The sequence below is a fragment of the Diprion similis genome, chromosome 13, assembly GCF_021155765.1.
Source record: "Diprion similis isolate iyDipSimi1 chromosome 13, iyDipSimi1.1, whole genome shotgun sequence".
NCBI lineage: Eukaryota > Metazoa > Arthropoda > Insecta > Hymenoptera > Diprionidae > Diprion > Diprion similis.
The window spans coordinates 3215077-3232324 of record NC_060117.1 but is presented as its reverse complement, the minus strand read 5'-3'; the positions used below and the strand labels follow the sequence as shown (position 1 = coordinate 3232324).

At 36.0% G+C, this 17248-nt stretch overlaps 3 protein-coding genes across 4 annotated transcripts in view; 2 read left to right on the top strand and 1 right to left on the bottom strand.

Annotated features, from left to right (window-relative positions):
• LOC124414241 overlaps nucleotides 1–4508 on the top strand; it is a 35608-nt gene extending 31100 nt beyond the window's left edge. Inside the window, exon 6 of one of the 2 annotated variants that reach the window (XM_046895224.1) lies at nucleotides 4480–4508. The gene's annotated coding sequence lies outside the window, so the exon portion shown is untranslated. Of the gene's footprint in view, nucleotides 1–622; nucleotides 647–4479 lie in introns of those variants that run through there. The other variant, XM_046895226.1, reaches the window with a different exon arrangement.
• Nucleotides 1–14925, bottom strand: part of LOC124414235 — a 32440-nt gene extending 17515 nt beyond the window's left edge. Inside the window, exon 1 of the mRNA XM_046895214.1 lies at nucleotides 14845–14925. The gene's annotated coding sequence lies outside the window, so the exon portion shown is untranslated. The remainder of the gene's footprint in view (nucleotides 1–14844) is intronic.
• On the top strand, nucleotides 11723–14115 carry LOC124414237 (cytochrome P450 6k1-like). Its single transcript, XM_046895218.1, has 5 exons — nucleotides 11723–12279; nucleotides 12336–12701; nucleotides 12773–12957; nucleotides 13426–13714; nucleotides 13931–14115. Exons 1-5 carry the CDS (start codon nucleotides 11751–11753, stop codon nucleotides 14095–14097), a joined length of 1536 nt encoding a protein of 511 aa, XP_046751174.1. The 5' UTR covers nucleotides 11723–11750; the 3' UTR covers nucleotides 14098–14115.
• Nucleotides 14926–17248: the final 2323 nt, after the last annotated feature.

Below are 17248 nucleotides of genomic sequence, written 5' to 3'. Positions count from 1 at the left end.
AAAAAAAATGAAAAAAAATTTCGTCCAACTCAGAATTATTATCCAGATCTATTATACCTACAGTTGAAAAAAAAGTCGAAATTCGTAAGACGGTAGAAAAATTTGCGCTTCTATTTTCATTCGAGATTCTGGAATATTTTCTTACTTTCGGTGGATCGTAAATTTCTCTCTCACACGTGCGTCAGGGAAAGGGTTTGAAAAAAAGAAAAAACGCTATCGAAATTTTTTTTAAACAATTTTCCTCTTCAATTGAATAGGAGGTGAAAAAAAAAAATTTCGCAAAACTTTCGTGAGCATCGAATTTAACTGTTCAAAGACGGATCGAAGAGAGAAATAAAAAAAAAAAAAAAAAAATAGAAGAAAACGAAATGGTAAAAAAATTTGCAAAAAAAAAAAAAAAAAACTGCCGGCATAATTTTTAACGCACAGCTGGTACCAAATGGATTATTTATATATACGCTAATCGCTAAACGGAGTTCGCAAGTGTTTTTCTATATGTATAATTCAAAGGTGTAAATGTAATAACGTTATATCGATCACCGTTTGCGTGCAAATTTATTTTCGCTTTATACGATGCTGTACGTGTCGAAAACACGTGTAGAGAATTGCAATGCGTGTGCAGTATATATATATATATATATATACAGTAACGAACACGATTTGCGAATTGGCGCGTGGTTTTGCATAGAAATTGAAATTTGCAAGGTCCTCTGTAAAGCAGCAGCAGTAGCAGCGGCAGCATTGCGGCGTCGATCGCGAATTATTTCGCATCTCGTGTTCCTCGTCACTTGTTACAAGCCCCCCCCCCCCCCCCCCCCCTTTCAGACATTTAAAGTATACGGTAGGGTGGCGCAAAAAAACCGACTATTTTTTTTTTTTTTCCCTAGTCTCGTGTGACAAAATGTTAGTTTTTGATGTTTTATAAGAGCCCACTCCAAAGGACAGCTCAAAAAAAAAATTTTTAAGAGGTCGCTCAAAATTTAAAAAAAATGTCAAAAATCATGAAAAATTTGAATTAAAAAAATTGTATTTTCAGTATTTTGTTTGATTTTTAATTCACGTCGTGGTGTATTGTTGTCGATTCTTTCTTACTAGATTGAAGAAAAAAAATTTATGAAATTTTAATATGAATATTAAAAGGTCGCTCGAAAATGTCTAGAGAAATGCACCAAAAAAATTGAAAAAAAATTATCAGCCACCTTTCAAGATTCAAATTTTGAACTGAAACTTTCGGAAACTTATTTTTTTTTTTTTCTTTCGTCTATAAAATTATACCGTGACGAGAAAAAAAATTCGATTTCAGACGATTTCTGACGTTTAAAAAAATGTAGAGCGACCTATTAAAAATTTTTTTTTTGGAGCTATCCTTTGAAGCGGGCTCTTAAAACATCGAAAACTAACATTTTTTCACACGAGACTCGAAAAAAAAAAAAAAAAATAGTCGGTTTTTTTGCGACACCCTAGTATACGCAGTATATATGTACTCATCGGTACCCGCGAAAAGCCAGACGCGCACCGATACTCTCGCACTTCGGTGAAAGTTCACACTCGTGCAATAATTATTATTGGTCAACGTCGCGCGTTTGTGTCCGGTTTTGCGGTCTTTGCCATATAGGTATATGCTGCAGGGCTCGAGTGTGCGATTAAGTTGCGAAATTTTTGGAAAAACACCCAGAGGCAAGAGAAAGAGACGCCGATCCAAAGGTCAGATATTATACTTACACACATACCTATATATATACGCGTATTTTCGAAAACCCGGACGTGTAATACGAGTAGGTATGTACATCCGCTGCCATTGACTGCACGAATACTATATGTATACATATAAGATGCAATTTTGCGGATATCGCAAATTATTCGCCTTTGCGATAACGATGTCCACCTTCCACCCTCTTTTTTTTTTTTTTACTTCTATTCTATCTGCATTTTTATTCACTATATCTGAATAATCATGAATTTTTTTCTCTAATTATTCTAACGTCCAACGTTTTTTCTTTTTGTTTTTTTTTGGTTTGTTTTCAGATCGGATAAATAATAATTTGTCTTGTTCGAAAATAAGAAAAAAAAAAAAATTGATTCAATTTTTCGATCGATTTCAATGAAATTCTCGTATTTTTCTTTGTTTCGAAATTTGATGCGTAATCTGTTTTTTTTTTTTTCCTTACCTTTCATTCCTCACATTTCACAATTGCGGTGGTTTTTTTTTTTTTTTTTTTTTTTTACAAAATTTTGTGTGAGTATTAAAAGAAGAAAAAGAAGAAAAAAAAATATTGCATATTAATTTATTGCAGATACTAGACACTTTGGTCAAATTTCTCTGTGATTTTTCTATTTTCGGTGCCTTGTGCTGAATTCGGGTCTTAATGTGTATTGAATAGTTTTTTGTGAAACGCGAACGTTGAATTCGATTGTATTTAAACCGTCATTAACTTCGGCTGATTATTATATACATATATGTATACATTGTATACGATTATAAGGAGAAAAAGATTATTATTTCCGATGAGATTTCCGTACGTGCGGTGTTGCGGCCTCGCCGCAAGGTTGGAAATGTTTTATTAATTCACACAGCGGTGAGAATCCTTCGATTCAAGAATACGAGAATACGAGAATACGAAAATATAATAAAGGATGGCCAAACGCCTGGAAATGGTGGGAAAACCTTAAAAAATTTTCAGGGTGTTTAAAAGAGGTCATGGAAATTATGAAATCAGGAAATTCTCAGGGAATTTCATATCCCGTGGAAAAAAAAAAAAAAAAGGTGGAAATCTTCTCGGAATTTCATGACGTGTCCGGGATATAATAATTTTCATCCTGGGTTCGTAAAAAAATTTAACCATTTTGTTGAGAAGAAGAAATTTTTCTTTCAAAAATGAAAAAAGAAAAAAAAAAAAAAAAATCGGTCTTAAACTGACTTTTTTTTTTTTTTTTTTGTACACTATATATTTTTTTTGGTATTGTGATGAAATTTTTTCCCCAGCGAAAATTTGTGACCATCTTGATTATAAAATTATCAAAGTTTAATTATTATTGCTATAATTGCGTTTCGTCGATAGAAAAAAAATTTCCTACTTTAGAAACTAATTCTTTTTAAATGCCGATTCATTCAAGTGTTTGGTAACTACTTGATAAGAAAGAAAAAAAAAAAAAAATTTGCCTAATTTTATTTACTATACTTACAACGAAAGTTCGTAGAACGTTTGATAAAAATTCTTTATGACAGAATCATGAATCCGTAAAAATTATTCAATCTCGTCTAAACCACGTAAAGTCATTTTTTTTTTTTACACTAATTTCAATTATTGTTTTTTCTATTCTTTCAAATTCGTTTTATATATGCATATTATTCCAACTGGTTCTTCACATCCTATATTTGTTTCTCTGCTATAACTTTTGGCACGTATCTATTAAATATTAGGTACACCTGCTTTTGTTATGTACATATATATAATATATATATATGCTTATACGTATAACTACGTAGCATATCATAGATGTGTATTTTGGAAAATTGCCAAAAATATTGCAGACTGTTCGGCGCGCTCTATCGCTTATATACACATACATATATATTTAAATGTACATACATGCATAAATCGGTAGAAATATCGACGATAGTCCGAAGGTTATTGAGGAAGTTAGAAACGCAACGCCAGAACTCAAACAGGCAGGCGAAATAATGAAAATAAGCGAAAAATCATGTGGCAAGAAGCATAAAGGGGAACAAAAAAATAAAAAAAAAAAAAAAAAAAAAGAGCGATGAAGTTTGAATTTTTTTTTTTCTTTTTCGAAATTTGAAAACCGAACGAATGTTCGTCACGTGGCAGAAATTATTTTAAATTAAAAAAAAAAAAAAAAAAAAACTGGAAAGAAAATTGCACTAGGCGAAAAATGACGAACGAGCAATATTAAAAAAACTGTTTGAAAATTAAAAAGAACTCGCGTCGTGGTGGTGGTGGTTGTGGCACCGATAAAAGTGTAACTGATTCAAAATAATAATAATAATAATGAGAATGATAATAAAAATAAATCGATATTACAAACTTTTTTTTAAAATTTTGTAAGCGATTCTTTGGTTTTCGTTCGTTATCGTTATTATTGTTCACCGTTATTCGTTTAATTTGAATCAACAAAGAAAGAAAGAGAAAAAAAAAAAAAAAAAAAAAAAAAAAATAGAAAATCGTTTCATTTCTGTGCCAAATTTTTCAAATCTTAGACAAATTCGTCGACGAATCTATCGTTTGTTTTAATTTTTTTTTTTTTTCTCCTTTAGTTTAGTGATTTTTTGATTTTCTTTATATATTTATATATATATAATATTTTATACAATAATTGCTCCTCTCGATTATCTTAAATTCTAATTTCGAATGATTTGATGAACTCGATCGATCTTTAAAAATCGAACACCCTGTATACTTCAGTATATCTAACGGCGAGTTACGCAAACGCGTTTCACTTATACATTATTATCCACATCTATATACGTATATATATATATATATATATATATATATATATACGTATTTCTATACATATTCACGTACGATCATCAGTTCAAATACAGCTGTTCTATATGTTATGTATACAGAGGAAATACGTGTATCTATACGGTGTTGAGTTTGTGGTGAAAAAAACATCGTGGAAATAAATCATCCCACTTCGTAAACACGGTCAAGTGTTCTCAAGTGGCCGAGTATCGCCTACACACACACACACACACACACACATATACATACACATATATTTATACGTTGAATATTTGAAAGGCACGTTATGGTGGTAGGTGGTGAAATACATAGCAATAAACATATGCGTATATGCATTTAATAGATACATTTGCGTGTATTTGTATAACGTGAATTTGTTATTAATAATATTTTATGCACTGCGCAACAAGTTTTATATATGTATATCGTATAGATTATGGTGCTCTTCTATTGCTTTTAGAGATTTTTATTTCTATGTGTTTTTTTTTTTTTTCTTCTTACGTATAAATATAGCCGGTGAAACTGTTCGATTTATCGATCGATCGATTTATATTCGTTGATTGATTTATCGATTATGTCTAATATTACTGAGGTAGTGGAATTGGAGATCGGTTATTTGTTATCGAAATCATGAAATATTGTCGGATTTTTATGGGGTTGTATACGTTTATTTATTTATTTTTTTTCTCCCATACTGGGAAAGTTAAAGGATTTTGTTGAACTATAGGGTATCACGTGGTTTATTATGCATCAACATACTATAGTGTAAAATGTGTCATGCAAGCACAAGAATTTATCACTGTAGGAATAATTGAATACGAGAATAATGCTTATTTATTGTAGAATGAAGAGCGTTGATTATCTCGTATAATTAATTTCGTTATCTGAAGAATTCAGTAATTAACTCTTTGACGGAAAATTAATAATTTCTTGGAATATTACTGCAGAGAAGTGAGTGATTCGAATCCATATTTATGTTTGTATGTATTAGACGAATTATTGACTTGAACGATTCTTCTGTGTTTTTACGATACGACGTGGTGATATAACTTGTTACAAACCTTGGAGAACAAGAAAATAATAAAAGGTATTCGAAAAAGTTAACTTCAATGGTTGGAATTCGATTTGATATCGTATTGTCTAAAGTCAGTGACCCTCAAACCGCAGAAAAATTATTTGACATCGTCAGAGGATAACTTAAATCGGCAGATGAAATTTTTAGCAGGAAGAAATCTTCGTGAAATCGGTAGAGAATATTTGAAATTGTCAAGTGATATTTTAACTAGCGTTCGAAATAGATCTGAATCACTTGAAATCTGCACAAAAGTGTTACAATGACAAAAAAAAAAACACGTGAAATCGGCAGAAAATAGTTAAAATCGGCAAATGACATATCAGTTGGCGTTTGAAATGAAATGTCATCGATGGAAATCGGCACAAAAGTGTTTGGATGACTGAAAACCACGTAAATCGGCAGAAAATATTTAAAATCGGCAGATGACATATCGGTTAGCGTTTGAAATGAAATGTCATCGATGGAAATCGGCACAAAAGGGTTTCAATGACAGAAAACCACGTGAAATCGGTAGAAAATATTTGAAATCGGCAAATGATATATCGGCTAGGTTTCGAAGTAGAATATCATCGATTGAAAATTGACAGAAAAGTGTTTCAACGAGAATATAAATGATTGGGAATCGGTATGAAAGTTTGAGGTGTAAATTGAAATCGGTATGGAAAATATCGAAAATTGGATAATTTTTACAAGATTACAATCTTGAACTAGCATTCTATTTTACTGCACAAAATTGAGTGATTCAAATCCACATGTATGTATGTAGTGGACGAACGATTGATTTAACGATTCTTCTGCGTTTTTACGATACGATGATTATATAACTTGTCACAAACCTTGGAGAACAAGGAAACAATAAAAAGTATTGGAAAAAGTAACTGCGACTACAAATTGCGTCTCGAATAATTGTTTTATTGATATCAATGTGTATGATACACTGAAAGAAAATCATAAAAATCAACCATATGATGAATAAATTTTTTCAAATTAAAATACGTAATATATAAATATATATATATGTGTGTGTACAAGGTGGGCCAAAAAGACGATCCCGATTCGAAACGTGAATAAAATCCAAACGCGTTGACCGATTTTCGAAAATTGTTTTTCTCACTCGAAAGTAGAAGAAAAAGTCTTAAATAAATCTTCGAATCACAATTTCAGAAGGTAATTGAGTTGAATATTCTTTCACGATAATTTTATTCCACTCACCCAGCGACTTTTTCAAAAACCCAATTTTCCAGAGCGTGTGTTTCAGCAGAGAATGAAGATTTTTCAAATTTTCAAACGTGAAATCAAATATTCATTCCTCTGGTTTCGAGAAAAATAATAAAATTTTCAGTAATCGGTCAACAAATAGTTTCGGATTTTATTCCCGTTTCAAATCAGTCCCTGTTTTTTTTTTTTTCTGTCCCACCCTGTAAATATAATCACTTTCCTTATACCTAATCATTTTTCTTTATTTTACATTCCTCCATACTAAGTGAACAAAAATAATTTTCAAATTTTCAAATTTCATCTCAGTGAAGAATAATTTCTTCTTTTCTTTTTTTATTGTCTATCAACCAAACGGTTATAATAAACAAATTTTCAGCTACATCCGGTCAAAAATTTCTCTCTCTCTCGTTCTCTCTTTAAATTTTTTTTATTCCTATTATTTCATTATATTCGTTTCTCTCTCGATGCCGAAATATCCGAAGTCGAAGACGTCAATGAATCGAATCGCCAGTTTATTGTAAGTGGGCCAATGGCGTTAGGTCAGTGCCAGAAGAGATCTCACGGCCAGAGTGCGCGCGGTGATTCCTTCCTCTCTTCTGTGTTGTGCCGTCACTCAAAAAGTCGTCGTCAATCAACGTTGTGCGTAGGTAGCCAACAAGCGTAATATATATAAACGAAGGAACGAGCGAATGAAACGGGGTCCAGCCTCTCTCTCTCTCTCTCTTTCTCTTTTTCTTTCTCTTTCTCTCCACCATTGAAAGAGAGGGGCCCAGACCGATCGTTTAAAATCACACCGGAAGACATCGGCACACAAAACCGGTCGCTGCTATAATATTCATATATGCATTTTATGTACACATACATATATTTATGTACTACTATTTTTATTTTTTAATTTTTTTTTTATTTTTTTTTCTTCTACTTCTCGTTATTCGCCAAAAGTTGCCAAAACTTGTCGTGAATATCATTATTATTCTCATCTTTGCTGTATCACTTCCTCTTAATCGTTGAGGAAATTTCTTGCACTTAGTATAGATTTACACAAGCGAGTTTCATATTACATTCATATTATATACATCATAGAATAATAATAATAATAATAATAATAATAAGAGTTGTATATTTAAGCTTCGTTATCGCAGGGCTTATAAATTAAGTAGAATTTTTTTCTCCGTCTCTCTTCTTTTGGTCAGAGATCGAGTTTTTAATTGAATAATTTAAAAAATGAGCTTACATTATATGCAAAAAATTTGCAGTCATTATTAAATTTTTTTTTTTCTCCTATTCTCTTACATCCGAGTTCCATGGCTAAGAAATTTTTCTTTAAAATTCCTATTTTTAGTTTTGTTTTTTGTCCGTTATTTTCTTTTTCCTTTTTTTCTTTCCCCCATACATTCAATCAATTAATAATAATCTTTTCTGCTGTTGTTTGGATTTCATAAACGACACTGTGTACGCGCGCGATTTCGAAATTTTTTGAGTGAGATGCAACAGGTCGCAGTAATTAAGACCCCGCAACGGAAATTAGGCAAATGAGGAAAGAGAAGGAGAGAGGAAAAAATAAATAAATAAATAAAATAGTCATTGCGAGACGCGTCGCTCGACTCTCTTGATCACGGTCGGTCATTCGCGTGGCTGCTGCTGGCTGGTCACGCTGTGTGCAGGCTGTATAAAGTATACACCCAGGTATATATACTAGGCGTATAATATAGGTACAAGCTACGACGACGACTTCTTGAAGCGTGGCCTTAGGCTTTCGGTCAGTGACACTGTTTCGCCAGTAAATCATTTTTATTATCATTATTTTTTGCCTAGATTTTTATCAAAAACTCACCCGATATCGCGACACGAGATTGGTGAAAAGTTGGAAAACTTGTTCTTTCTTGTCATCATTTGTTTGTCAATTTTTATGTTACATAATATGTAATGATATTCAACGTCAAACACACGTATAACGTAATCGATTACATACGAGAATTGAACGATTTTCTATATTTTGAAATCTATTTAATATTGTTTTTAAAAATTTCATATCACTGAAGTTTTTTTTATCGGTATAATAATAAAAATAATTTTACAACTAGTCATTGGTGCATCGATAACAGTTTATTTGAAATTCCCACCCTTTTGATTTCTCGAAGAAAGAAGAAACCGAATTTCCCGCCATTTTTCGCTCCACTTCTTCCAACGATATATCGCCTCGCTAAAGTCCAACCCGAAGACCCCGCGGGCCTAATATGCCCGATTGGAGTTTGAGTATGGTTGACTGTGGGTCTCGATGGGCCCGATCAGCCGGATATCCTGCCAAGCTGTTACGCAAGAACGACGCTTCCTCGACGCCGGCAAGTCGGCCGCCTCGCATTATTATGCCATGTCTTGAGACGGTCGAGTGGTTGAAGAAGGTGGGCAGTAGGCAGGTAGGTGGGCACTTGACTCTTTCAACTCTTCATGTCTAACAGCCGGGGATCCGACTGACTCCACAAACACGTGCAAAGGCGCACTTGAAGTTCGAAACGAACCAAAGGAACGAGCCAGAGATCGAAGAGGGAATCAGACTGCCTCCAGTGCCTTTCTATCCTTGGGTTACACCTTGGTTACACCTTGGTTACACCTTGGTTACACCTTATTCTAGGTATGTATATACCTACTGTGGCTGCGGTTATGCGTTGCATTCCTATAACTTGTTATTATATATCGAGTGAACGCGCGTCGCTGATCTGCTCTTGGAGATATCAGCAGTCGGATATACACTTAGTGAAAATCGATGATCATGATATTATTTGCCGATTTTTTTTCTAGTCTTATGTTCAACGTGATTACTGTAGTCGTTTGACACTCCACGATCACGTGATTTCCAATTTTCGCAGTATTTTCTTATGTGATCGTTATGCTGCAACGCAGGTGTAACCTTCAATGGTTTCTGGATTTATATCTCCTTATCGGTTCAACGTTTTTCAATTTGTTTGAGAGAATTGATTTTTCCAAGGAATTGATTTAGTGAGTTGAAAAATTCGTAGAGAATTTTCGAAATCGCATGTGAAATCGGTAGGAAAGAGTTGAAATCGGAATGGAATGGTTACAATCGCATTTAAAATCGGGAGCGAGAAATTCTAAATTTAGCTATAAATGATACGGAATCGCTTAAAATCGGTAGAAGAGAGTTGAAATACATGATGTTATTGTCCGAAGTCACTAACACAATGCTTGGAACTCGATTTAATATCATATTGTCTAAAATCAGTGAACCTCAGACCGTGGAAAAATTATTTGACATCGTTAGAGAATAACGTAAATCGGTATATAAAATTCCGAACAGCGAGAAACAAAGTCAGTTGTGATCGGCACAATAGCCGTCAATAAATGTCATAGATGGAAATCGGCACAAAAGTGTTTTGATAACAGAAAACAATGTGAAATCGGTAGAAAATATTTGAAATCGGCAAATGTTACATTGGCTAACGTTTGGAATAAAATGTCATCGATGGAGATCGGCAGAAAAGTGTTTCAATGATAGAAAACCACGTGAAATCGGCAGAAAATATTTGAAATCGGCAAATGTTACATTAGCTACGTTTCGAAATAGAATATATATCATAAATTGAAAATCGACGGAAAAGTGTTTCAACGAGAATATACATGATAAGAAAACAGTGTGGAGGTTTGAAGTGTACGTAGAAATCGTTTTGGAAAATATCTAAAATTGCCTAATCTCGAGTAGAATGACAGGGGATGAAACACGCCGATACATTCGCTTTCTCATCTTCAGAAGATTACAATCTTGAACTAGCATTCTATTTTAGGACAGGCGGCTCGATTTCATACTCTCCGTTTCGCTCCAACCGATTGCACAGCGGCTGGAAGTTGGTTGTATAGATAAAATTACACGGTGCAGGTACTTGCTGATCGTGGAAGTATAAGTAGGTACACCTATTCGTATCTGTATCGAGACTTGAGCTATTCTATGGAGCAAGTGCCGAGTCTCTCGAGCGAGCCGGAGTGCCCATTAACCAGGTATGTCTCGATTCTTGGCGACCGTGATCCGCGGTGCTATGTGTGTTTTGCAATCGGTTAAACTGCGTTGAGCCATTCCCTCTCCCTCTCCCTCTCTCTTCCTCCCCTCTTAGCAACCGAGAGACCGGCAACAGGTACTTTCTACCCAGATCGGTACAACCGAGCACATGTAGGTACATTCTATTGTACACTGTGCGCGATACATTTATGCGTAGGCACGAATCGAATGTCGTAAATGAGTTATTGCGTCTTCGTCGGCCATTACGAGGCTGCCATTTCGAATTTGAAAATATTGGATACCGATTCGAAATCAGCGAACAAAGAAACTCTTGGAAACCAATTTTAACGCCAATCCAAAAAGCTTATGATTTTTGACCTGCAGTGTTCAGTTAGCTTTGATCCACAATCTGCAGAACTGGTTGACCCAGCTCGTCAGTTGTGTGTTGGGGATAACAGTAATATGCCCTACATGAATGGATATACAGTTTATGCTAATTGCAATGCTTGGTTTGATCCGATCCAAACGATTGCGCAATACAAGCATCAACATCAGAATTTCAAGATTAATGCATTTTATCAGCTCACACTTTGATCTCTACTGCAACTGATTTAATTGTAAGCACGTCAAGGTCGCGACGTATTTTTTCTTAATTCTTTATTAAAACGGGATTATCAGGAGGGAGATAAACCAAGAGCTTATAGTCGGACATGATGAGAAGAGAACAGTCTTTCTCATTCGGGCGTCGTGCGTCGATCAAAATGTTTCAAGTAGTGGCTCGTTGCTCTTGTAGGTAAGTTAACGAAAACCAAAGTATATCTACTATAAACTCTATCCATTAAAAACGAAAGGAAGATCCAACGAATCGTTCAAAATATTGGAGTTGCAACTTGGTTTAAATGAACAGGAGGACTAAGGAGAAGTACTAGTGATTGGTTTCTGACACAAGAGACCCAACATGGGTGCTCTGCTGTTGACCTGGTGGCTGGACTTGGCGGTGGTGTTTCTGTCCGCCATTGGGGCAGCCTATCTGTACATGACGAGGAATTTCAACTACTGGTCGAAGCGAAATGTGATTGAAGTGTCGCCGATACCGTTCTTCGGAAATTTCTTGGACTGTTGTCTGTTCCGTAAGTCAACATCGGAAGTGATTCAGTCGGTGTATGAAAAGGGAAGTTGCAATGACGGATTGCCTTACATCGGATTTTACGTCTTCGACAAGCCGGCTCTGGTCTTGCGGGATCAGGAGATCGTGAAGAGAGTCCTGATCAAGGACTTCGACTACTTTGCGGACAGATTCATGCGGACGGATGCTTCGGACAGTATGGCTTACGGAAATCTATTTCTGATGAGGAACCCGGCGTGGCGAGTGATGCGTGCGAAAACGTCGCATTTCTTCACAGCCGCAAAACTCCAGCGCACTTTTAAACTGATGATGGATGTCGGAGAGGACCTGGACAGACACATGGAAGCCCTCGAACTCGGAGGTAATTGTAGATTTATTTTCACGAGCCGAGTCTCGATAAGATGTTTTTATGCTTAGGCGCCGGTCGAGAGATCGAGGTTAAGGAGATTGCGGCTGAGTTCATGACCGATCTGATAGGATCGTGCGCCTTCGGGCTCAGAGTCAACTGTCTGAAAGATCCGAACGCGGAGTTCAGGATGTGCGGAAAAAACATGTTCCAATTCAGCTACCCACGGAGTGCTGAGTTGGCTTCGATATTCTTCTTTCCGGAGCTGGTGCGTCCTCTGAAATTGAAGTTCTACTCTAGGGCGTCGACAAACTTCATGCGAAAGGTCTTCACCGAGACTCTTAACGAAAGAATCGACAGCGGCGTTCGCAGGGATGATTTGATCGACTTGATGATCGACTGGAGTAAATCGGATATCGATATTTCCGAGGATTTTAGTAAGACAGAAAAACGAAAAACTTCATCAGGGACAGAGAACATCTAATGTATTTCAATTATCCTTGAGCAGAACTCGAGGGAGACTCGCTAGCCGGAACGGCCGCACTTTTTCTCGCTGCTGGATTCGAGACTTCGTCGACAATCATGGCCTTTGGACTACACGAATTGGCACTTCATACCAATGTACAATCCAAACTTCGGGAAGAGATAAAGACTGCTCTGGCCAATAACGGAGGCGATCTTACATACGAAATGGTTCGAAAAATTCTTATCTTATGCTCGTGATGGACACTCAGTCTTGAATTTAAAAACAGTTTTTTTGGTTAAACCGTTTTTTATTTCAATGGAATCACATTCGAAACAGATGACGAAGCTCTTAAAAAATCACTGAACACTGGACTCTAGATCCAACTTCTTTTCGGCGTTATGCCCCATTAATTCGAAAACTTTTATTCTGGCTTTCGGAGTTCCAAATCTCAACAAAAAAGTTGATAAATTTTCGTGGAAATCCACTTTTGAATCTTTCCAAAATTCCGAGCAATCGCGGAACCTAAAACATGGTGTATCCAAGGTGGATGACCATATCACATCCGAAGTAACGAATTTGATATGGTGATTAAAAATACTTTTTTCTTTTGTCTGGCCATAAAATTTCTATACTTGAACCGTCGGTAACAAGTTCATGAAACTTATTCTCTTTCTGTGACTTTTTTATTTCCGCAGATCAACGCTCTTCCGTATCTGGACAAGGTCGTCTCGGAGACACTTCGAAAGTATCCGTCTCTACCTATCTTGGATAGAATGGCAAACGCTGATTACGAACTGCCGGAAACCGGCCTTGTAATCGAGAAAGGGACACCGGTGTATATTTCTTTACTCGGGATGCACTACGACCCTGAATATTTTCCTGAACCCCATAAGTTCGATCCGGAAAGGTTCAGCGACGTGAACAAGAAGAAAATACCACGCTACGCTTATCTGCCATTCGGAATAGGCCCGAGAAGTTGTATCGGTAAGAAACTGAAACGATTTTGTCGACGAATTTAAATTCCAAAAATCTTTACAGAATCTTATTTTCCTTCACACTATACCTATAGAGAAACCTTATTTCTTAATCGTTATAATTATCTTGCTAAAGTCTGGGAAATTTTCTTTTGCTTTGGACTTTGGAATAACGTTTTTGGTAACAGAAATTTTTCGAAGACGACAATTGTTCCAATTCTTTCAGGTGTTAGACTTGGACTGCTCCAATCGAAGTTGGGGATTCTGAAACTTATATCAAACTACGAGCTCAGTGCTTGCGAAAAAACTAAAACTCCGCCACACTTTGATCCGAAGGCTTTATTCTTAACAGCGAATGATGGCCTGTTCGTGAACGCGCGTAAAATCACGTAAAATGAACAAAACGAGATTTGAAAATTACCTTGTCGAGTGAATAATGAACGCGAGAAGCTTCTGCGTCATGAAGACAAGAAAAAAATTAAAAAAAAAACTTTTTATATTCGTATATTTTTAGTCTTTCAATTATCGATTAAATTCATTAAGGATAATACCAGCGGGTTGACACTCAATGCTTTAAGGATTTAAGGACCTTATTCGACACGGTAAAATTGGAAAGCATTACCACCTGAATCGAGTTGGATGATGAAGTAACCAAATGTTATTAGAACTTTTGATTTTTTCCCCCACGTTTGTTGGTATAACGCAATTTTATCGCAGCGGACTTTCGATATAGAAAAAGCAAACAAATTTCCATTGTTTGTTATAATTATATGATAATAGAATATCATCAAAGTTCTCAAGTAAGAAAATTGAAGAGAAAAACTTGTCTCACTTCGCTGGATAATACCGACGAATGAAAAACGAGCAAATGAACAAAAAAAAAAAAAAAATTGTCAATAAAATTGTCTTTACAAGACAAAAAGGAATTCGAAAATTTTTACTTCGTTTCTGGTACACCCAATCCAAGATTTCTTTCGGTATTCGAACCGACTTCATATTGGATCATTTAATATTGATAAAATAATCGAAAGAATGAAAAATATAATAAAAAGAAAGAAAAAAAAAAAAACGACAAAAAAGAACAACATCATCGGATACCAACGAAAACAAGATCAGTTTATTAACACAACAAATACTCACAAAACCGTTTTTATCGACGACGAGGAAGCCGGAAGACAAGCGGTGATATCCATCGGTGCAATAATGCTGTGCGTAAAAGCTCGTGCGTGACTCTGAGAGTGTGAGTGTGTGTATATATGTATGTGTGTGTGTGTGATTATTGATGCAACAACAGTGTGATATGTGTTTACAATTGCAATTAATCACACTGCAGCGATTACAATTCGTCGCTTTTCCTTCTCTCTCTCTCTCTCTCTCTTTCTCTCCTTCTGTTCTTGCTTTTCCCTCTCACATGTCACTCGAATACAAGTTTGCTTATTATTATAATCCGTATACGATGTACACCACAATCCGTTACGCTGCACGCCAAGTATATAGGTATATATATATATATTTATATGAATATTATGCACACACGTTTATGCACGTCGTTGCACCTATGCTCACAACTGCATCATCACTGTTTGTACAAATTTAAACGATATCCCGTCTCGGTGTAATCCTTTTCTCTTATATTTATTTAACTCGGTTTTCTTCTTTCCTTTTTTTTTCTACCTTTGCAAACAATTATCGATACCGTTAATTATCACTGATTTCTGAAAAGAAAGCGCTCGAACGATTCTATCAGTAGCGGTGAAGACTCGATTCGAATAGCAAGGCGAATTACAATCGCAAAAAATTTTAATCGATCGGTAAGTTTTATCGATCCACTATCGACTGAAATCGGTACTCGGTTTTCGACCTCTTCGCTTCTGTTTTTTTTTCTTTCTTCTATCGCAAAGTTGCGAGACTGCAAAACGATCTATCAATCACTCGTTAATCTGTCTCCACGATCACTTCGGTTTAGCTCAGTCGATAAAACGTCCACGGAAATTGTTATCGGTGTTTATTTTCTTATTGAATTTTATTCCTTTCCTTTGAATATCACACTACAAAATCGATTAATCGCACTATCACAAATCTACACTTTAAACCAATTTTACTTCTCCACGTGAAGGTGAAATCGATCTGCCGATTTAACCCAATTTCGGTTTCTTCCTGTTCTCTTTCTATCCTCACTTCCTTCGTCGATCTTACTTCTTCCCGGTCAGCAAGAAATCGGATTCGTTCACGGTCACGCTTTAACGATCCTTAAGAGACATCAAGATCGGGATCGATTGCCGATCGCAGACGATCGTAGTGTACCTCCTTCTATTGTCTTTCTTGTATTTTCGATTCCAATTCTTCTATCCAAATTCCACGGCACTCTTCATCGTTATCTGATACTATCATCCCTGCGAGAAAAACACTCCCCGAAAGAGATCGGTAAAACCAAAGTGGTAAAAACCACCTCTTTCCCCGTCCGAATTCACTCCTTTCTGTGCATCGGATACTAATCAAGATATCTCTGTCCAAAAAACAATCCAATTCAAAAATCGTTAGAAGTCACCGATCGCACTGACATGATCGGTGATCGGTAAGAATCAAAATCGCAAATAAATCGACAGTCACATGTTGAACGCTTTTAAATCCCGAATAAAAAATTCAATAAAACTTCGTCTTTTTTTCATACACGATTCCAATAATGCAACTCGAAGTACAACTCGAAAAATCGGCAATATAAATTCACTTCTATTTCTTCCAACTTTTTTCCCGCTAATTGTCTATTATTATCACACTGCTACCAACGTTTTCTTCACTCAGCGGATCCGTTCGAAACGGAGGTCGTGTGGCGACTGTCGACCCTCCTCGTCACTGCTGGGATTCCAACTGGGTTCTCTCTTCTCGTTCTCCTTCTCTTTTTCCTTCTCGCTCGGTTCACTCTCTTCGCCCTCTCTCCGCCCCTTCCCTCCACCGTCAGTTCGAACGTGACCTCCCCCCACCTGCGTCACCCCTTCCTCCCCTCCAGCCCCTCACTCGAACACCCCCCTCTTCCTCTTCGCCCTCCCTCCCTCCCTTCCCGCTGTCTCTCTGGGACTGGGATCGGGATTTTACGTACGGATGTCGAGTCGTTTTGTTTCTCCGCCTCCGGAACTCGGACCGAATTTTTCAATCCACCCCCGAAAATTTTTAATAACTTCAACCCCTTTAATCCACCCTCGGAGTTTTGTTATCCCTAAAAACTGAATCCCTGATCCTCTGATTACATTTCGCATCGTCTAAGATCAGCTGTTGTCGTCATTACACAGATTTGTTATTTTCTAACATTTCTTTTTTTTTTTTTTTTTTTTTTCTTAGAAAAAAATTCATTTTTGCCAAGAAATTAAGCGATGTGTAGAAAATTCGATTTTAAATCGGCAGCCAAGATGATTCGGCGAAGAAAGACAAAAGGAAATAAAAATTCGATTCTTTATTACTGTTGCGATAGTATCAAATCTGTTTTTTTTTTTTTTTTTGTTTTTTTGAGTTTACTACTTTTTGCTTTTTCTGCAGTAAAATATTAAGA